Source organism: Microcebus murinus, chromosome 23 (assembly GCF_040939455.1).
Source record: "Microcebus murinus isolate Inina chromosome 23, M.murinus_Inina_mat1.0, whole genome shotgun sequence".
Taxonomy (NCBI): domain Eukaryota; kingdom Metazoa; phylum Chordata; class Mammalia; order Primates; family Cheirogaleidae; genus Microcebus; species Microcebus murinus.
Genome location: NC_134126.1, coordinates 26,816,549 through 26,838,908, shown reverse-complemented (window position 1 = coordinate 26,838,908; position 22,360 = coordinate 26,816,549). Strand labels below are relative to the sequence as shown.

General features: G+C 39.9%; 1 protein-coding gene across 1 annotated transcript in view; it reads left to right on the top strand.

Annotated features, from left to right (window-relative positions):
* CR2 (complement C3d receptor 2) overlaps nucleotides 1–21,193 on the top strand; it is a 31,771-nt gene extending 10,578 nt beyond the window's left edge. The window contains exons 2-19 of the mRNA XM_075996879.1: nucleotides 2,462–2,851; nucleotides 4,250–4,438; nucleotides 4,526–4,625; nucleotides 4,870–4,952; nucleotides 5,460–5,867; nucleotides 6,491–6,667; nucleotides 6,748–6,838; nucleotides 7,136–7,212; nucleotides 7,883–8,290; nucleotides 8,938–9,022; nucleotides 9,389–9,471; nucleotides 9,992–10,384; nucleotides 11,442–11,627; nucleotides 12,721–12,906; nucleotides 13,565–13,588; nucleotides 14,281–14,356; nucleotides 18,451–18,559; nucleotides 20,826–21,193. Coding sequence (XP_075852994.1) covers nucleotides 2,462–2,851; nucleotides 4,250–4,438; nucleotides 4,526–4,625; nucleotides 4,870–4,952; nucleotides 5,460–5,867; nucleotides 6,491–6,667; nucleotides 6,748–6,838; nucleotides 7,136–7,212; nucleotides 7,883–8,290; nucleotides 8,938–9,022; nucleotides 9,389–9,471; nucleotides 9,992–10,384; nucleotides 11,442–11,627; nucleotides 12,721–12,906; nucleotides 13,565–13,588; nucleotides 14,281–14,356; nucleotides 18,451–18,544 — 3,050 coding nt within the window. The 3' untranslated portion in view covers nucleotides 18,545–18,559; nucleotides 20,826–21,193. The remainder of the gene's footprint in view (nucleotides 1–2,461; nucleotides 2,852–4,249; nucleotides 4,439–4,525; nucleotides 4,626–4,869; nucleotides 4,953–5,459; nucleotides 5,868–6,490; nucleotides 6,668–6,747; nucleotides 6,839–7,135; nucleotides 7,213–7,882; nucleotides 8,291–8,937; nucleotides 9,023–9,388; nucleotides 9,472–9,991; nucleotides 10,385–11,441; nucleotides 11,628–12,720; nucleotides 12,907–13,564; nucleotides 13,589–14,280; nucleotides 14,357–18,450; nucleotides 18,560–20,825) is intronic.
* The last annotated feature ends 1,167 nt before the right edge of the window (nucleotides 21,194–22,360 follow it).

Here is a 22,360-nt window from a genome sequence, read left to right as displayed (position 1 = left end):
CATGCCTACCATGGTGATTATGACAAAAGGGGTAAGGAAGGCGTCTAACTGGACAGGAGGCACCCTACAGCCGGGAGCCTGGCTACACATCCATTGGAACTAACCCTGCCCAGTGTATATCCTTGGGAACTTGGAGCAGTGCAGCCACCAAATGTGAAGGTGCCTATAGCTCTACTTCACCTAAAGGAGACTCAACTGTTTCCCGACTCTTTATGTGCCGACCTTATCTCTTTTTTCCTAGTGAAATCCTGTGATGCCATTCCAAACCCAATCGTCCATGCATGGCACGTAGATCTTCCTCCTGATCTTCAGCGTGGGGCAGAGATTTCCTTAGTTTGTGATGAGGGGTGAGTGTGAGGTGACGGGGCCTAGATTGAGACTCAGGACCCCCAGCTAAGCATAGCAAAGTAGGATCTCTAAAGGTACATTTTTTCCTCTTTGATTTTTTTTTTCCCTCTCCTTTTCTTTATGCTTGGTAACTAACAACTCTGTCATTAGCCAAATCCTCTTGATTTCCTCCAACTGTATGCATTATGCCTGGCCAGCCGAAGTTGGGAAATGTCCTTTCATCATTTGAAAAACAAAAACTTTGGTTCAGAAGTGAAGGCTCCTATTATGTTGAAGGAATAAATGATTTGGGGTCAGTAAGAGGCACTCTTGGGTGAACTTGGAGAACAGGTCTTTGATGTTTTCTTCGCTAGGAAAAGGGGGCTTTTCCTTCTCGACGGTCAAGAGAATCTTGACATTTGGATGCCAAAGAGGAGATGGGGAATTCAAAAAGAATATAATTGTTAAGACTTTTTTTCTCTGTGTGTTTTTACCTAGTCTGAAGTCATCATGTAGCTGGGCTGAGCCACAGATAACCTCTTCTTCCATAAGCCAGAAATGCTTAAAAATACAGATCACATTAATACCATCTACTGAGAGAAGTAATTAATTCCATGCAACTGAAAATTGGTTTATTCTGGTGATGATTTGCTGCCCCCTTGTCACAGTTCCAGCTAAATGGCAAATCTTCTAATCAGCGTGTCTCAAAAGGAATGATAGCACTCTGGAATAATAAGTTTCCTGTTTGTGAACTGGAGTAGAAAACAAAAATAATCAAGTGTGGATCTTGCCTCTTATTTTTGGTGTATTCTTATGCATTCATCGATTACAACATATTATGCGTGCTTTGAACATATATATGTCACTCTTCTCTGTGTTCTAGAGGGCACACCAAAAATATTAAATTTATTCAGCTGATTACATATTATATTGCAGGTTCCATAAGTATAACGATAAAGGTTCTCGAAAGTTACTTTTGCTGGAACCAACTAAGGCACTGATGTGCTGAAACATTGGTTGTGTCTTTTATACCAGTTCCTCTACTGAGGACCTCCTCTCGGAGCCAATGGGAAAGTGACTGGAAGTTCTGGAGGTTGGAGGTTTCCCCTTTTGTCTGAGACTCACTCAGAACAGGTGGTGCATATACCAAAGTAGCCATAAGCCATTAATATCCTTTATGCTAATTAGGACAAGGAAGACTATGAGGTCTTCATTCAAAACCTCTGTTCACTTCCTGTGACTTTTTCAAGGGGTTCTATGTGTCATCAAGCGATGACAAATGACCTGTAGTGAGGCTGTAGCACCTTTAGTAGCAAATGTAGTTACCATCTGTAGCCCCAGTTGTGTGTTTGGAAGAGCTGTGGACTACTTAGTACGTTGTAGATATTGTACTTGCCTTGTTCATATATCTCGAGCTCTGGGTTCTCACCACACCTTATGAAATAGCTCGAATTATACTAGAGACTAAGAAACTGAGGCTTAAAGAGGGTAAGACTTGCCTAAGGTCACAAGGGTGCTGAGTGGCAGCTGGGTATTTGAAACCAGGTCTACTGAGCTCAAGTTTCCTTAGTCCATGGTACCTCCCCACATGTAATTACTATGTAATTAATATGTTGTTTTCATGTGCTAAATTTAAATTTGCCTTTGGTTTCATTATTGAAGTTGATTAGACTCAGAACTTTTGGTTGATTAATTGTTAAATTTAAATTTGCCTTTTAATTATTTATTCATTAGATTAGACTCAGAACTTTTGGTTGATTAGTTATTAAATTTAAATTTGCCATTTATTTAGTTATTAATTTTAAATTTGCTAAATTTAAATTTGCCTTTTGTTTCATGATTAAAGTTGATAAAACTCAGAACTTTTGATTAGACTCAGAACAGATAAATTCTGTTTCATTGTTACCGCTTCATCAAGATGGTTTCTGTGGATTTGTTTGCTGAGGATCAAGAGAGAGGTGAGAATTTAGGAGCTTGGGAATAAGCAGGGACTATGAGTAAGAAATAAATTAGACGAATGTCTACGTTTGTTTCTGAAAAAGGGATACGACCTATGTTTGGATCTTTTATCTACATTTATATCTTTCTATTGTTATGATCAGTAGGCTTACATGGTTCTTTTTCTACTTTCCAGGGATTTCTTGTGGCCCTCCTCCTCCCATCCAATATGGGTTGCATAGTCACCACTCTGGACCCGTACCTGTGGGTACTCTCATAAGGTACAGTTGTAAGAATGGTTTCCGCCTCATCGGAGAAAAAAATATTTTTTGTATAAGTAAAGACCAAGTGAAAGCAATCTGGGACAAAGCTGCTCCCGTATGTGAATTCTACAATAAAAACTCTTTTTGCTCTCGGCCCAGCATACCAGGGGGGTATATAAGTAAAGACTCTAGACCACTATACAGACATGGTGATTCCGTGACATTCTCCTGTAAAACCAACTTCACCATGAAAGGAAACAAAACTGTTTGGTGCCAGACAAATGCAAAATGGGGGCCGACACCACTACCCACCTGTGAGAGTGGTGAGTACGAAAATAAAACTGAGCTGGAAGGTTGGGGTCTTGCATTTCTGTGCAGAGCGTGTTTTGAACCCTTCTGAAGGGAGAACAGTGTGGGTGTATGATGATGGGTGGAGGGGAGAAAGCAAGGGAAAAGGTGAAAATTGTGGTTTCCTGAGTTTTCTTTTTTTCTTCTTAGTTGTGGGGGAATATGACTACTCATTCAGAGATCATCAATTGAGCAAAGGAGTTTGAAATATAATGGGAAAATGTCATTGAACATACCTAATAATTGAGTAGAACTAAGTCTCACAAGAATAGGGTGAGAGATTTTTGGGGCCATGAGAATTGGGTGGCTTTGAACTGGCCTATCCAGGTTCAAACGAGAAGAAATGTGGGCTCCAATGGCGCAAATACACCCAACGGATTTAAAACTAACCTATAAATAGCTGTTCATAGAGTCCGGCACAGAGGATGCCCTGCTCTCTGTGGTTGGTAAACACGCTCTGAAGTGATTTGCTATTTCCCCAAGTCGTCTCCTGAGCCACCACATTTCAAATCAAATGCCTTTGAAAATAGGGACGACTGTCAATCCTCCATTCCTTCTCATTTGCTTTGGTCTATGTTGCTACTGAAACCTAAATACGAATTTCAATTCTACAATTATAGGAATTGACAATATCTGACCAGAATCTATACCATCCAAATTAGGTATTTGTTTTCTTAATAAAGAACAATATTGATAAATTCTAAGTGGATTAAAGAGCTGAACAGCTATTAAATTATTAAAAATAGGATTCTGTTTATCAATCTATTGATAAATAGTCCTAGGGGTAGATCTTGGGATACTAACAAAATGGAGTAGCTGTAGAAAACAATTAAGCCTTTATAAAGATTTAGGTAGACCTGTATGTGTTGACATGGGAAGATATCATAGACATATTACTAAGTAAAAAGCTCAAGGGATAGAATAATATGTATTAGGTACACAGACATACAAGGTATGTGTTTGTGCATATTATGTATAGGATTCTGTTAAACCATATTACTAATGTCTGCCAGGATAACCCTCTAAGTGGTAGCTTGCTACTTTTGGAAAGAGAATAGGCTTAAGGAAAGAGTGAGAATGTAGGTGAAAATTGACCTTTTTTGGGTAATTGAAATTTTTCACAAGGCAAATGTAATTCATATAGTGTAACTAAAAATGAAAAATATTGTCCTATCCATGGCATAAAATGGATACAATTAAACCACACCTGTTTGATCTTTAAGAGGCTGCGTTGAAAGTTAATGACAGCTGGTTACCATAGATACACGCGTGTCATTTATTTGGATCTACGTCCTAAGTCAACAGCTCGGTTGTGAAGCCTGCATCATCTGATGGCTTTTTTCCTGACTTGTGTGTTGTGTGCGTGTGTAAAGATCTTCCCCTGGAGTGTTCGCCACTTCCCATGATCCCCAACGGATATCACACGGGGGAGAATGTGGGCTCCATCGCCCCAGGATTGTCTGTGAGGTACAGCTGTGAACCCGGTTACTTGCTTCTTGGAGAAAAGATCCTTCACTGTTTGTCTTCGGGAGCCTGGAGTGCTATGGCTCCCACATGTGAAGGTACCCGAAATTTACAACTGATTTTCAAGGATTGGGGCTGTTCTGTTGCTTGCCATGCTTTTCTAATTTCCGGCTTGCTTTCTTTAGAGGCACAGTGCAAACCTCCAGGACTGTTGCTCAATGGGCAGATAAAGATGCCTTCAAGTCTTCGGGTCGGCGTCACTGTGACCGTTTCCTGCAACGAAGGGTGAGTGTCAGGACAGCCTACGAGACTTAATTCATTTATCTGGGTTCCATGTGCACGGTGGAACTTGCAGAAGGCTCCCCTGTGAGGCTCCATGGACAGCCTGGGGCGAGGTTGTGAGAGGGAGGCAATGCTGATAGAAAGGGTGCAACTCATCCGTTAAGTCTTGTCTTGGATTTTAGGTAGAGGCTGCTGTTCTTCAGCACAAACTGCCTGATAGTTCTGAATGACAACCCTCTGTCTCCAGGTATCGATTACAAGGCCAAGCTACTAGTCGGTGTGTAATTGCTGGAGAACAAGCTGTTTGGACCAAAATGCCCGAATGTAAAGGTAGGTCAGGCAACTGTGGTTTGTTCAGAATTTGTGGCAAATTCTGACCTTTTTCCTTGATTGGAAGTCCAACAGCACGCTGCATTCTCAGCCTAACCAAAAGCTTTTAGTTCAGTTGTTACCATAAAGACTCTTAAAGAGCAAAGAACTCCTGGAGATCTTTAAGAGAGATGGTCTTCACTGAAGCATCCTTCAATTACCTCCTTATCCTCTGGGGTTCCTGGGATTTTCCTCCTCTGAAAGCCACGTGGACTTGCTAAGTAGGCAGCCAGGCCACGTACGGCAAGGGAGATTGTATATTTGGTAAAAGAAATCAAAGGACCAGCAGAGTAGGTATACTCAGGAATAAAGCTTTAAAATCATACTTTTAATAGCTGCCTCGATTGAGTCATTATAGATTCAGATATCACTGCCTTAGGAGGTGAGAGTGGCATCAGGCAGCACCCTAGGCATTCTTTGTTTGCGGTGCACCTGCGATCTTGTCATTTCTCTCTGCAATTTCCTTAGAAATTTTTTGCCCACCGCCTCCCCCTGTTGTCAACGGGAGACATACAGGCAGCTCTTCAGGGAATGTTCCGTATGGAGGAACGGTCACTTACACCTGCGACCCGGACCCGGAGGAAGGAGTAAAGCTCATCCTTATCGGCGAGAGCATTATCCGGTGTACAACTGATAGTCAGAGGACTGGGACCTGGAGTGGCCCTGCCCCACGCTGTGAACTTTCTACTCCTGCGGTTCATTGCGCACAGCCCCAGATCCTAAGGGGCAAGGTGTTAACTGCGCAGAAAGACCAATACACTTATAACGACACCGTGGCATTTGCTTGCCTGCCCGGCTTCACCCTGAAGGGCAGCGAGCAAATCCGATGTAACGCCCAAGGCACGTGGGAGCCGTCGGCACCGGTCTGCGAAAAGGGTGAGTGCTCCGATATTCACAAAAGGTGTCACGGATTCATCTTTTTGAAAAAATTAGAAGAAGGGGCTTTCAGCTTCAAGCAGGGCCTTTACCACAATCTACCCCCCTCAATTACACTAAATATAGCAAATATGAGTTTCATAGAGGACTTGCTTAACACCATGCCCCTACCATTGTTGCATTTTGTGGGAATATGCTTGGGAAAAATATTAGGGATCAGTAAGTTGCCCACTTCTTTAGGGATAAAAATAAGTGGGAGAAAAATGCTTGTTTGTCTTAATAGCGATTTCCTATAAGGGGAGTCATCACAGCCACCATCCCAGGGGTGTGTCAGAATCTTCCATTAAAAGCAAACAAGATGATTCTTTAAGAAGGGAAGAGACCAGAGAGGAGCTGCAGCGCCAAGTGGGAGCTGAACCAAATCCGCAGCAGTCCCGGTGGAGAAAAGAAAAAAAAAAAGATCACGAAACACTGATCGAAAATGACCCAGTTCTGGACTGCAAGATATCTTCTGTATCATACAACTGCTACCAGAGTGGGATTGTAGCCTTAATGTTAATTTCTTTAGCCCAGTTTCCTCTGTTGTTTACTTAAGGAGATTTTTTTTTTTTCCTTTTCTTTAGAATGCCAGGCCCCTCCTGAAATCCTCAATGGGCGAAAGGAAGATAGACACATGGTCCATTTTGACCCCGGAACATCCATAAAATATAGTTGTGACATTGGCTATGTGCTGGTGGGAGAAGAATCCATACACTGCACCCCTGATGGAGTGTGGACACCCACTGCCCCCAGATGCAAAGGTGCCAGGTCTCAAATGTAGATGTCTTGCCTGTGCTGAGATGGCCTCGAGTCCATTTCTCATCCACGTTTTTTTCCTTAGAGGCAGAATGTAAACCTGCAGGAAAGAAGCTCTTTACAAAACCCCAGAATCAATTTGTTAGACCACATGTTAACCCTTTTTGCAAAGAAGGGTGAGTGAAGGCTGCCTCAGCCTAAACCAGGTCTGGCTTGTAAGTGCACACTGTGAGCTCAATGTTAGAGTTTGTCCCAAGGTCCTTCCCTGTCATGTGTTCATGGAAGTGTCAATCACGCTATTCTTCCATGCATGGAAATTATATGCCTGTGCAGTGTATGTGTGGTGCTGGTGTTGGCTACATTTCTGTTCCTGTTGCTTCTTGTCTTGAAAGTGGCCAGTCTGCTTTGCAGACAGACTCTTGCTTAGCTTAGTGGTCACCTGGTGGCAAAATGACATGACTCTTTGTCTCTAGGTACCGGTTAGGCGGAAGTGTTTATGAGCTGTGTGAAGACAGAATTCCTTGGTATATGGAGATTCGTGTTTGCAATGGTGAGTAGCAAAAAGGACATAGGAACGACAATAATGTGAGATCTAGCACTGCCTGGAAGATTTCTGTTTTGGGCCATGTTATGGGAACTCTAGTATTCAATTCTGCTCTATTAAGTTTGCTGGCAGTTATAGTTGCACAGTTTTGCCACATCTTTCTGTTGTCACCTTTTCCTGCTTCAATTAGTTAAGTGTACGGAGGTACTGATTCTCTTTTGTGACTTAGGATTATAAGAATTATGACAGCAGTGAGTATATGAGCCACCGTCTTCATTTTGAGCACACCACAGTTTAGTGGAGAGGTCAGGTCTGATCTCAGATTCTGTTTCCATTGCTTAATAGAACGAAAGATGGCACTCAAGAATGCATAATTCTATTCCCCTATGCCTTTTATTCTCCTATTGGCTATTTAAAAAAGAATTCTTCTTTTAATGAGCAATTTACCACTGGGCCTTACTGTCTCTCAATATGATATTGATCAAGCATGTTCACTTTCAATAGAGATTTTCTTTGCTGCGAAATCTAAGTTGAATTTTACATATATAATGAGATCTGATATAAAATTGACCCAAACCCTCCAAGAAACAACAGGTTTGTAACCAGTTTCATTTCTATCCTTTGGTGTTTGTTTAATACTGGAGTAGAATCCCACAGTATCTTTTCATCTCTCCAGAAATCACCTGCCCACCACCCCCTGTTATCCCCAATGGGACACACACAGGGAGCTCCTCAGAAGATGTTTCATATGGAACCACGGTCACTTACACATGTCACCCGGGGCCAGAGAGAGGAGTGCAGTTCGACCTCACTGGAGACAGCACCATCCGTTGTATCAGCGATGATCAGAAAAGAGGCATCTGGAGCGGTCCCGCACCCACCTGTAAACTCTCCCTCCCTACTGCCCTGTGCTTACTTGCCCCCATTGCAAATGGATACAAGATATCTGGCAAGGAAGCCCCGTATTCCTACAACGACAGTGTGACATTCACGTGTCGCGATGGATTTACTTTGAAGGGCAGTAGTCAGATTCGTTGCAAAGCCGATAACACCTGGGATCCTGAAATACCAGTTTGTGAAAAAGGTAAAAACCCAATAAGGAAATAAAAAAAAAAAAAAACAGAAAGAAATTTATTTACTTATTCTTGTTCATTATACCAAAACTGTATTATGGAAAAAGGCAAGGGGGCACAAATGACTTTCCACGTCTTCCATTCTGTGATAGAATGTTCTGTGTGCTGTGCGTGTTCTTTGTGCAAATGCCCCCTTGGATCCCGGTGCATCCATTCAGGGCAGATGACGAGAGGACCCTCTCAAGGGGCCTAGTTCCTTCGAAAGAGCAGACGACACTCAGTGATGAATCAGAGCTTCCTGGTCTTTGGCTTCGAGGTTGCAGGCCGTCTGTTGTGAAATGTTGTAATGTTCTCGAGTCGAAATTCGTCTGTGTTGGTATTTATGTGGGGAGTTTTCTCTTCAGACTGCCAGCCACCTTCTGGGATACTCCACGGTCAGCATACAGGTGGAAATACGGTCCTCTTTGTCTCTGGGATGACTGTAGACTACACTTGTGACCCTGGCTACTTGCTTGTGGGAAACAAATCCATTCGCTGTATGCCTTCGGGACGTTGGAGTCCTTCTGCCCCACGGTGTGAAGGTACTTTGAGTTCCACTTGTCCTTCTCTTTGACATGAGGCATCTAATAATACCGTCATTCCATTTTTGCTCCTGCAGAAGCATGTCAGCCTGTGAGAGAGGATCTTCGGGAAATTCCAGCTGATTCACATGTGGAGACAGTTAATACATCCTGTCCAAATGGGTGAGTAAGAGGTGATTGAATCCGAGAAAGGGTCTCCCCCTCGTTTTGCATATTAACTCTACCCTCAGCTTGTCTAGGTGACTCCCTTTAGAGGTTCCTTATTGTCGTGTGCACAGAGAGTGGGAGTTCCCAATGGCTTAACAGGCAACTTTGACTTTTCAGTCCTTTCTTGACACGGAAAGGGCTTTGCTGTGAGTGACTCTAAGTCTAAAATAGTTTTCTTACTTGGAAGACTGAGCTGAGTTTCAAGCCCTGTCTACCAGAGTTCTTGTTTACAAGTCCCTCTGAATTTGAGGTTTGAAAAGACTAGGTTGCAGAGAAGTGATATTGAGAAAAGGAAATGTATTATTATCTGTCTCTCTGCAGGTACCAGTTGACTGGACATGCTTATCAGAAGTGTCAAGATGATAGGAAGGGGGTTTGGTTCCAAACATTTTCACTTTGTAAAGGTAAGTTAAAACCTGACAGTGGTAGTAGAATGTTAGATAGGCGAGTCTACCACTGCTTCTACATACAGCCTTTGGGTTCTCCTTCAGTGGAAGTAAAATAAGAAAAATCTTACAGGGCTTGGTCAGCACTGGCATTGGGAAACAACTCCGTCAAGTACAGGCTATTTGCCATATATCTGCTAATTTTGCTAACAATAAAAAAACATATAGCCCATATCATTAGGTCATGGGGACATAGCTGTATTTCTTTCTTTCTTAATACTTTACTGTATTTTCTGAAAATTTTCTTTTCTTTTTTTTTTTTTGGAATGAGTATTTATAACTCATATAATTATAACATTTAGTAAAGCTGTTTTAGAAAAGCATAAAAACCAGGTTGCAAAATTTAAATCATTTTCTAGTTAGTATATGCATTTTCCAGTGAAGTATATGCAGTTATAGAGTATCATTTGTACGTGAACGAAGGCCACCCACCTTGACGTACCAGCTGAAGTTGGCATTCCCTAAATCTCTTCTGCAGTTATTCGCTGTCCACCTCCACCCCTGATTGGCAATGGGAGGCACTCAGGCATGATGGCAAGACACTTTCTATATGGAAATGAAGTCTCTTATGAATGTGACCAAGGGTTCTATCTTCTGGGAGAGAAGTATTTGCAGTGCAGAAATGATTCTCAAGGACGTGGATCTTGGAGTGGCCCTCCCCCTCAGTGCTTAGAATCTCCCACTGTAACTCATTGCCCTAACCCGGAAGTCAGACACGGATACACGCTCAATGAAACTCATTCTGCATATTCCCACAATGACATAGTATATGTTGCCTGCAATCCTGGCTTCATCATGAATGGCAGTCACTTGATTAAGTGTCATTCGGATAATACCTGGGTGCCGGGTGTACCAACTTGCATCAGAATGGGTAAGATATTTTAAGGGATAAGATAGGGGTTGTTGTACAGAATAAAGAAAAGGGTTTTCCAATCTGCACTTGCCATTCTGTCTAAAGAAAAGCATCTAAAAGCTAAGGCAATTCTATTGTTTTACACGATACCTGCCTTTTCTCATCTTCTTGCCTGATTCTTTTTTCACCTTTCCTTTTTCAGTGTGTTGCACACTAGTGCATGAAAGAATCATGTTTAACTTCCAAATTGATGGAGTCTACAAATTTATTATTCTTATGGATTTAGAATAAGAAAAATGCACATATCATCTTTTTTTTTTTTTTTTTTTGGCAAATGTTTGGCAGTAATATTGCTTGATAATTTGATATTATCATACCAGCCAGAAAGAGAACTTTCCAGAAAGAGAACTTTGGGTGTCCTGGGGAGTGAAGCTGGCCTTTAAACCCACTGAATTATCTTCCTCGTAATTTTAGTTACCATTTGGCATCCTCATTCCTTTCAGTGGCTATGGCAGAGGCTGCCAATTGGTGACCCTAAGATGTGAATCCAGCTCCCCAGATCGGTTTTCTTTGGCCAGCAGAGTAGGCTTATTTTAAGTGGAACGCATCTTCAGCCCAAGATGAATGGTGAACCTGCAAGCAGTGAGGGCTAGTAACTTTCGCTGAGTGGTGGCCGCCAAATTTAGAAGGATGAGGATGATTTTTCACGTCTGGTGGCTTCCCTTCCTAGCTCCTGTAATCAGTTGAATGTGTGACCCTTAGAACACAGCCTGCCTGCTACCTAAAGGGAAAAGAAAAGAATACTGTTGGCTGATGGACTACAGTTTGTGGACCACAGCCATTGATGTTTCCTTATCTTACTCTTTGACACTTTTCTTCAGATCATATATTAATGTGATGTAGATAGGAACTACAGGTCCCCATCCAGCGTTGCTTGGTCTGGGCGTAATGAACGAGTGTTTCTGGATGCCAATTAGTTGACCTGCTGCCTTTCTGTGTCACTATTACCCAGAGACAGTGTTGGCTATGTGTTTCTCTGTGCTGAATTAAAGACCCTTTCTTATTGGTGTCTAAGCTTTCTTAGGGTGTCAGCCTCCGTCCAAGATCCCCAGCGGGAATCATACTGGTGGCAGCATAGCTCGGTTTTTCCCTGGGATGTCGATCCTGTACAGCTGTGACCAAGGCTATCTGCTGGTAGGAGAGGCACTCCTTGTTTGCACATATGAAGGAACCTGGAGCCAGCCTGCCCCTTATTGTAAAGGTGCTTTATCTATTTTTTCTTATTTTTGAGTCACATTTGTGCCAAATAGATATACTCAGTTAAGCGCTTTCATCTTAAAATAGCCAAAGAAATGCATCGTTTGAATAATCTAATTAAATGCATTTAATTGGATTAGTGTATTCATCATTCTAAATATCTCAAAATAAGAAAAATGTCTTAGGCTGTTATCTACTTAGTGAATGATCACTTATGTAGTCATTTACATATAGAAAATTGAAGTGCTTTTGTAACTTAAGCAACTTAAAGCACAGATCGTATTTACACTGAGGTTATAGTTATGGTAAGTGTGTATTTGATGACAAAGCACCAACAGAAAGCACAATGGTCTTTTGAGTATATTTCCTCTGAGTCATGGTGGAATTATGGGTAAATTTTTTTATAAAAGTTTCAGAAAGTCATTTGCATTATCATAAACAATGCATGTAAAATATGACTGGTCAGCTAATATCTTTTGCTGAGTGCTTTTTACTCTATGCCAGATGCTGTGCACAGCCCTTTACCTGCATTTTCCCATTTAGTCTTCATGAGATCCACCTGAGCTTGGTGCTATTATTCCCCCTGTTTTATAGACGAGGTTCCAGAAGCGTGGAGAGATCTGTAATTTACCCAAAGTCACACACGTAGGAAGAACTAGAGTCAAGATGCAAATCCAAGATCTCGCACTGTTGACCCCTGCATTGCAGAAAGAAGAAATGAGAAAGCATGCACAAGTGTGAAGAATTAGTAAGAGTAGGAGCAGATAAAACAGCAATTCAGAATATTTAATATTACCCGTTCAGCCTTCATCATTTCTCCAAGAAGCCATTAAAATTATCCAACACTGTCAGCATAGAAGCTGAAGCAAAAAGAAAGAAAATAACCTGGCTTAAATTACTTTGAGGTTATTGAGACGATAGATGGCTGACACGTAAAGACTGTGCCTAGGATATTGTCTTAGCCTATTTCAACGAAGCTTTCCTTGCTGAGAATGAAATAAGTTGGTGTCATAAACCTTACTATGAAGGGCAGTCTCTGTTGTCCTGGTAAAAGACCCAAATGTGACTCCACCTTAATTAGATTCCTTTCATTTCAGAGGTAAACTGTAGCTCTCCAGCAAATATGAACGGAATCCAGAAGGGGCTGGAGCCTAGGAAAATGTATCAGTATGGAGCTATCGTAACCCTGGAGTGTGAAGACGGGTACACCCTAGACGGCAGTCCTCAGAGCCAGTGCCAAGCGGACCGCCAGTGGGACCCTCCCCTGGCTGTTTGCAAATCCGGTGAGAGCAAAGGGCTTCATTGCGGGTACCCAGCCCATGGAGAGAAGATAGCGAGGGGTCTCCCTCAATGTGGAGTCTCTGGGATTTTAAATTGTCCTAGGTCTGAGACCAGTGGTACGGATAGCAAAGGAGCTTGAAGGTGGTGGTGTCTATTCTAGAACCAGCACAGCTGTCTGAGGATGAGGGAAGTAAATAAAAGAAAATAGTGAGGAACACTACCTTAAAAGGAACCGAAATGCAAAACTAACCACCTTACATTTTGAAAGGAGTTACTGTGGAGACTGCCCTACTTGCTGAATCTTAATTTTTTTAAGCACTTACTAATTTGACAGGGAGCTCCAAAAATATGTTAACTAACCACGTATGACAGTTAATATTTGCATTCTAACCTGAGAAATCTCTGATTATGAAATTGAGTATATTGGGTTTTTCCATTAGTGAACTCCCACAACCTACCTGATTAAAGTGAAAAAAAAAAAAAAAGTCCAGTGAGTTGTTACATAAGAAAAGTGTGGGCATGACTCAGGGTTCCAGTATATTTTTTAAATAGACTTAGAAGGTAGCTGAGTGTTGAATTCTGGGACATTACCATGGGACTTACGGCTACATTGAATTATTCTACTAGACTAATATTTTCATGATTTTGTATTCTCCTTAGATTCGTTTGTTCCTATTATTTCTGGTAAGTTGTCTTAAATACTTAAAGAAAAGCTTTTATGATGTTTTATAAAAATACATAAAACTAGAGGTCCTATATCCTACCTGTTAATATTTTTTTTTTTACTTTAACTCAAAGGAAATGATGTTTTTTGGTATTTTAAGGATATTGTAATATACGTGTCACATTACAAAATGTTACTTTGGGGTAGAGTTGGATAAATAATTTGAATAGCCTATTATTCTTTCTTTTTAAATTGATATTTTAGTTTTCATTAACTCTTGGTCTTTTGCATAATTTGGTATGATTGAAATAGGACGGCCTAGTTTGCTGTAGCAAAATATATTTCACAACTGAGAGTTAAATGTTGTTATGCAAAATTATAAGAACATGGTGTCCTGTGCTCCTAATTTCACCCCGGTGACAAGAATGTTAATAATAAAACTGAATGGAATATAAAAACTCCATGAAAAGTTGACTGTGACTCCTTGGTCACGTGGCTGGTGCTTTTGATTAAATGTGGGCTGGGTCACATCAGAAAAACCTTAAGCCCAAGTATGATTATTCAGGAATTCAGTATTTATGGCCAAGAAGGGTTAAGTGTAAGAGTCACACAACATTTACCACCACCACTAGCAATAGGCCACCACAATCAGTTCAAAACAATATAGGTCACATTTTTCTGGCATTTAATACTCATTATTTTTTCTTTCTAGGTATTTCTGCATTTGCATTACTTCTTCTCTGCTTGGCTGCTGTCACATTACACACAATAATAAAGCACAGAGGACGGTAAGTTCAAATGCACACTTGACCAAAATGCACAAAATGTTTGGGCTTCTTGCCTGAAACTAAATACAGGAGCACAAGTTATGTGAAATGAATACTGCAATATGATCACTGGAATAAAGTATCTTGTGTTATACAGAAGGAAGCCCTTTCTGGTAAGACTTAAAAGATACGAAACACTTCGTTTATTTTATTGAGTGGTGTTTATTCAGATGATACATTGTAAAAAGTCTAGAGAATAGAAAGAAACAAACAACAATCCCAGTGGGAACCACTACAGATATTTTGGTATATTTCTATCTGATCTTTTTCTTACATTCTCTTTTTTAAACTGAAAGTTTGACATTATCGTCTCCCCTTTTTTTTTTTTTTTTGCATTTAGACTGATGTTAATATTTTTCTTGTCTTTAAATCATGTTTTCTTTTTAGTTACTTAATAGCATAAGTTAAATTTTAAGTTACTTGCACATTTATTTTGATAATATATAAAGATGTGAGAAACACCTTTGAATAAACCTTTTCCATACCCACTTATTTCCTTAGGATAGATTTCTAGAATTACTAAGGATAAGTGTATAAGCATTTAATATGCTCAATAAACATTGCCAAATGACCTTCCAGAAAGTTTGTTCTAACTTGATAATATATCACATAATTAGTGTACCTGGGCATGTTGTATTTCTCAACCCCTTTTTCTGCTTTTTTGATTTGTGTCATCTTCCATCACAAATCACTTTGTGTTTAATTAGTATAGTTGTAGAGTATATCTGGCAAGGTAAGAACCCCCACTATAAGTTTTTGAAATTTCTCTCTCTATTATTCTCTTCTGTTTGTTCCTATAGGTGATTTTTAGAATCATTTGTAATTTTCTAAAATCAAACATACCATGATTGTATTCAAGTATATAGATTAATTTCTGAGAAATTGGCTTCTTTTCTGTGATGTCTTCTCATTCAGAAACATTCTAGGTCTTTCCATTTGTTCAAGTAATCTTTTCTCTCACTCAGTTGTTGTTTTCATGATTACTTAAATATATTACCAGGTTTCTATGTTTTGTTATGTTCTGTTATCCAGAAATTAGACATGCTTTTACATTCTATTTTTAGTTATTTTTTAACATCTGAATCTATCAGGGATTTATTTTGTGGTATGGTGGTCGAAGTAGCCCCACTTGCTCTTTTTTTTAATATAGGCATTTTTTATCGAAGACTATTTTGAGTAAACCATCTCTGTGCCCTTGGTTTGTAGTTTTATTTAACAGGTAAAGTGTACCTTTTTAATTCTTTCTTTCTTTTTTTTTTTTTTTTTTTTGAGACAGAGTCTCACTCTGTTGCCTGAGCTGGAATGCCATGGCATCAGCCTAGCTCACAGCAACCTCAAACTCCTGGGCTCAAGCAATCCTCCTGCCTCAGCCTCCCAAGTAGCTGGGACTACGTGCACGTGCCACTATGCCTGGCTAATTTTTTCTATAGTTTTAGTTGCCCAATTAATTTCTTTCTGTTTTTTTAGTAGGGATGGGGTCTTGCTCTTGCTCAGGCTGGTTTCAAACTCCTGACCTTGAGCAATCTGCCCGCCTCGGCCTCCCAGACTACTAGGATTACTTTTTAATTCTTATATAAACTGTGGATTATGCCAGAGATATCTGACATAGATGTGGAAGATAGATTACATTCCACTAATCTGTCTCTATGAACCAGCACTACTCTATTAATAATCATAGCTTTATAATAGTTTTTATGAGATAGTTCAATTTTCTCCTTCTTTAAACCATTTTGAAATTTTCTTCTATTCATTTTTTCAGGTAGACTATAGAATTAAATGCACCACAACCTTCCCCCCTACCCCCAGGAAAAAACAAATAAAATGTTAGGATTTTGCCTTAAAACTATATATTTATGTGGGAAGAATTGACTTCTTCAAAATATTTGCTATTTCCTTCTACAAACATAGATGATGGATTTGAGTGCTTTTTCTATATCTCTCAGTTAAAATGTAATACTAATAGCTTAGCTCATATAAACTACATTAATTTCTAAGTAACTTGTCTTTATTGACTTTGTAAATAGAATTATTTTCTGCTATGTCCAATAATTAGTTTCAAATTATATTTAGGGAAGTTTATCATTACATAGTTATTAATTTTAATAGTTGTTCAGTTAGTTACCAAATCATCTAAGTATAAAGCTATATTTTCTACCAATTATTATTGTCACATCATGTCCACTGACTATACCTTGTCATTTACTTATTTTTGTCTTATAGCCAGAATTTCAAGGAAAATATTCAATAATAGTAGGGAATACTGGCATATTTTCCCCTGAATTTCTAATGTAAGGCCTTTTGTGTTTTATCACTTAAAAGGAAGCTGGATGCTTTGGGGTTGTTTTTTCTTTTTTATGTTATGGAAAGAAGTATATTTCTATTTCCTTTTTTAAAAAAGTGGGGGGGACAAGGTTGTGCTCCCCAGGACTTGGTGACTTGTAGATATGGCGAGAAGGAGGCACATAATGACTGACATGAAGGTGACTAGGTGGACCCAGTGCTTCGTTTTCACTAAAAGAGGAGAGGGGCAGGTTTGAAGGGAAAGATGATGAGTTCAATTCTGACCATGATGTAGGACTTGGGACAAGGGCTGGGACTCAGGTGAGGGGCACTGAAATCACAATGGAAGGCTTAGGACCAAAAAGAACAGAATAGGTAAAAATCAAGATGAGAGCAGACCTCAGAGGGATGGTAATGCCTAATAGTCAGGCGGGTAAGAAGCAGTCAGAGGCAGAGGGAAAACCGGGAGAGAGTCATTTTCATGGATTCAAGGGAGAAAATGATCTCAAAAAAAAAAAAAAAGTAGGGATATCATTAACACAACTTTCCTCACAGGAAGTTAGAAGATAATTTTAGCCAAGAGTAATTTGAAATTTGAATAAATAGAAAATGCGGTCTCTATCGCTTTCCTTCATGCTACTAAATTTGCTATCAGAGCATTGCACGTGTAGGAAAATTTGCAAATTTGGGGGAATGCCTATAAGCTCAAATAATTCATAATATTCTAGTATTATTGTTTATTAACATGATTATATCATTTTCTATATTCAAGAGCCTCAATTGATGGGAAACAAATGCATACGTTAAACTAAATTCCTGTGTCCCTCATTTTATTTCCATTTTCTAACCTACTTCAGTGTATTTTCTGATAAATCATGTAGACATTTAAGCTGCTTTAAATACTTTTTGCAAATGAGATGAGTAATCATTTTTAAATGAATGTTGAGTGACAAAATTAAATGTTTAAACAAGTCACCCACACATTTGAAAGAGACCATGCTATTCTTCTCTAGTCATCTAAAATATTTTAACAAAGCCTAAATTTCACATGGATCTAAAAATTACCATTTTATAATATTTTTATTGCATCTTCTATATTCTGACCTTTTAAATATGGTAGCGAGTGACATGTTGTCAGTGTTCTTAGTAGGTAATCTTTCTTCCCCAGTAATTTTGTAATACTTTATTTCAGAATTCTACATGGTAGGATTAGCACACTTTATTATCATTCAGTAATTCTGGCAAAGTGGTTTTAGAAATACAGTGAAACCTGTGTGCTTTCAAAGAGCAAAAATGAAAACATTCTCTTGAAAATTGCTTAAAGCTTTTAGTGTTGTTTGACCAGGTAAGGATTTTGAATTAAACATAAAATATAAAGATTTTCTTTTAAGTTGGACTGGAAGATTGTGTCCCAAAAGGGTAAAGTTATGATCATATTCTAAAATAAAAGCTACATTTTGATTTTTTTTTCTTCAATTTGGGATTTGTAGTTGTTAGTCATAAAAAGTTGTGGATCTGAGGTGAAGCTGCCTTGTGTCAGCTTCTGACTTGGACACTTACGAGCCTAGCAAGTTATCGATTTCATGTGCCTTTCCAAAAAATGGGGTTATAGTGTTTTTACACTTCATAGGATACTTTTGACAATAAAATGAAATCATCCATGAAAAGTACTTACCATGTGTTGGGAATCATGGAAGGCAAAGAACGGTTGCATCTTTATAGTAATCATGTTCAATGAGTAAAGATTTTATTTTTTTCTTCCTTTTTCTGTTTAGCAATTATTATACAAACAAACGCCCTCAAGAAGAAGCTGCCCATGTAGAAACACGAGAATTATATTCTATTGATCCATACAACCCAGCAAGCTAATCAGAGGACAAACCGGTACCTAATGAAATTGAAATATTCTTATTAATGTATATGTCAACATTTCCTTCAACTTATACCTATCAATAAGCATAGTACTCTGGATCTATGGTTTTGACTATGGCACGAGTCTTCAATAATAATGCACAGCACTTGTTAACTCACTTCATATGGCCAACGAATGTTCCTGGTGTGTGTGTGTTTTTTTTTAAATCCATTCCTCCATTCAACAAATATTAAACTAAATAACAAAACAACTCAGAATAACATAAGGAGATGATCAGCATTACAAAAGGAAATGAAGTAGGCAAGGGGATAGAGAGAACAGGGTGGTTGCAAGGGAAGTCCTCACCAAGAAAAGGACATTTGAGCAAAGACTCAAGGGAAACAAGGAGTCAGCCATGGGGCCACATGGGGGAGGGGCGTTCCAGGAGGGCAGAGCAGTAGGTGCAAAGGCTGTAAGTTGTGTGTGTGTCGGTTGTGTTGGAGGCACAGCAAGCAGGCCCGTGTGCCCTAGAGTGGTAGAGATGAGATCAGAGAGAAGGGGGGTGGGGTAGGGAGAGGATGATCCTACAGAGCATGCCGGGTCATTGCAATGAGCTTGGTTTTTATTCTGAGATGGGAACCATTGGAGGGTTTTAAGCAGAGGGAGTGACACAATCCCCTTAACTGCTGTGTTGAGAACAGACCATAGGAAGCCAAGGGTGGGAGATGGGCCTCCGCGAGGAGGCTACTGCAATGGTCCAGGCAGGACAGTGTGAGCGGCTACCACCAGGCTGGTGAGAGGAGGTCAGATGACACCTGCATTCTTAAGCTAGTGACGATAGGATTTACCGACAGTTTGTATCAGACTGTGAGAGGCAAAGAAAGGCGTCGATGATGGTGACTCCAGGGTGTTTTGGCCCAAGCAACTGGAAGGGCAGAATTAGCATTAATTAAGGTGATTGAGAATGTGAAGAGTGGGATTCGGGAGAAAAATCAGGCTTTCCACTTTGGAGATGTGAAGTGTGACATGTCTGATAGAAGTGGCGAGAAGGCCGGGCGCTGTGGCTCACGCCTGTAATCCTAGCTCTTGGGAGGCCGAGGCGGGCGGATTGCTCAAGGTCAGGAGTTCAAAACCAGCCTGAGCAAGAGCAAGACCCCATCTCTACTATAAAAATAGAAAGAAATTAATTGGCCAACTGATATATATATATATAAAAAATTAGCCGGGCATGGTGGCGCATGCCTGTAGTCCCAGCTACCCGGGAGGCTGAGGCAGTAGGATCACTGGAGCCCAGGAGTTTGAGGTTGCTGTGAGCTAGGCTGACGCCACGGCACTCACTCTAGCCTGGGCAACAAAGCGAGACTCTGTCTCAAAAAAAAAAAAAAAAAAGAAGTGGCGAGAAGACATTCTGTGTTTCAGGCAATAGGTCCAGGCTGGATGCAGACGTGGGCCTTGGGATTGTGTGGACGGGCGTAGCAGGGGGGCTGAGTAGGACCAGCGAGGGGTGAAAGAGGCAAAGGGAAGAGAAAAGTTCCAAGCACTGAACCTCGGCTCCCAGCATCGGGAGTCATGGAGGGGGAAGGGGGCAACAGAGGAGTGAAGAAGCAGCCGCTGGTACAGGGGAAAAACCTCAGAGTCAGGTGAAGAAGGAATTTTAGGGAGCGATCAGCTATGTCAGGTGCTGCTGGTAGGTCAAGAAAGATGTGTCTCGAAGACTGACCATAGGATTCAGCAGCGCAAAATTCGTTGGTGAACTTGAACGAGACAGTTTGGACTGGAGTGAGCTTAAGAGAGAATGAAAGGAGAGAAACTGCAAATATCAACTAGAGACAGCTCTGTTGAGGAGTTTTTCTATGAAGAGGAGCAGAAAAGTAGAGGGATAGCAAGAGGAAAATGCAAAGTCAATGGAAATATTTTGTAAGAATGGAGAAACAGCAGCTATGTCTATTCTATAAATTGATGGGAATGACCTAGTAGAAGGAGAAAAGTGGTGGCAGGGAAGAGAGAGGGAAGGATTGCTGGAGCGAGATCTTGGCAGTTGAGGAAGAAAAGATCACTTGCTGCTGATGAGTTGCAGAAAAAGGGAAGAGGAGAAGAAGGAAAGAGGATCATGCTGGTGACTTCTAAATCCAAACCAGTCAGGGTCTAGAGTAAAGCTATTACACAAATATTTGTTGAATGAATATGTGAATGAGAATGAGCATACTGCTTCCATCTTTCCCTCCTTTAGTTTTATTCATATTTATCAATTTATCAATCAATTTTAACTACATTTGAATAAAATATTGTTTATTCCAGGCCATGTTTTCTGAAGAGGGATCTTTTAAAAGAACAATATCCTTGATGCTTTATTGCTTATAACAATTATAATTGGTGTATGTAGAGGATGTTAACATTCTCATCTAAACTTGGAGTTGCATCACTGCTATTCATGCTGCCTCCTAAACAGAAATGATCGATTTCACTGTGCCTCGTTGCTTGAAATCCAGCTAAACATTGACTGGAAAGAAACCACTCTCTTACCAGCAAGCCTCTTGTGTGGCCTCAAGATCAATGGAATGATTTCATAAGCTATCACTTCCTATGTGCACTTACTGTCAAGAAGAACGTCTCTATGGTAAAGATGGAAGCCCAGTTTCACTGCTATGTGTTTGTTAATGACTTTCTGAAGCCTCACTTGTGATATGCCTGAAGCCAGCTATGGCCATAAACAATTACATGGCTCTAAAAGTGTTGCCTTTTTAAGGAAGGCACTAAAAAGAGCTGTCTCCTACTAGATCCATCTTCTTTTTGTGAACAGCATACTCAGTGTTACCATATGCTTTGGGTTACAGTGTGGTTTTAATTATGTAAACAAAATATAAGCACTTTCCATGATTCTGAGGAGTATTCCTTTTTATTTGGATGTCTGTTTTTATTTTAATAGTAGCTTGCTTCTTTGATATCAGTAAACATTTCACTCTCATCCCCACTTGTTTTGAGATTTTTGCACAATGCTATGATAATTTGCCTTTCCATAATCACTTAGTGATTCCGATTTGCACAAGTTTTTTGAAATAATGGGAGTCAAGTTCTAATTCCAAAGATTTGGTGTACACTTCAAGTTTTGGATATTTCCTCAGCAGTTTTGTTATAAGCTCTGGTTGCTTATAACATGTCATTTAATAACGTGTACATTATCCATTCAAATAAATTGTATATATAAAAAAACTTTTGCTTTATATGATTTTTTTTTAAATTTTTTTGCGTGGAGTCAATGGTTAATGAACTCTTGAATAACAGACATAGTCTTAGGGGTTTTAGAGTTCACGATTTAATCATTATTCATCTGGATCCTGCCTCTTGGTCATTTTAGCCAAACTCGTAACCCACAGTTCTGATTCCCTCACTCTCAAGACTCTCTCCTGTATTTGTCCAGCCAATATCCTTCCTGGCCCATTCAACCTCCCCACCACTGTGAATTTTCCCTTTAAACTATTGAGAAAATAAATCCTTACTCACAGGTAACCACAAATTTACTCTCTTTACCTTCCCCTAGACTAGGTATGTTGTTCAGCATCTTTTTTCTGTTTTCTGAATTGTGGTAAAAAAACAAAACAAAACAAAACAAAACACGTAACATAACATTTACCATCTTAACCATTTGTAAGTGTACAGCCCAGTAAGGTTAAGTATATCCACACTGCTGTACAAGAGAGCTCCAGAATGTTTTTATCTTATAAAACTGAGACTTTATATCCATTAAACAATAACTCTGCATTTCCTCCTTCTCTCGGTCCCGGGTGACCACCATCTTACTTTCTGCCTCTATGACTTTGACTACCCTTGGAACC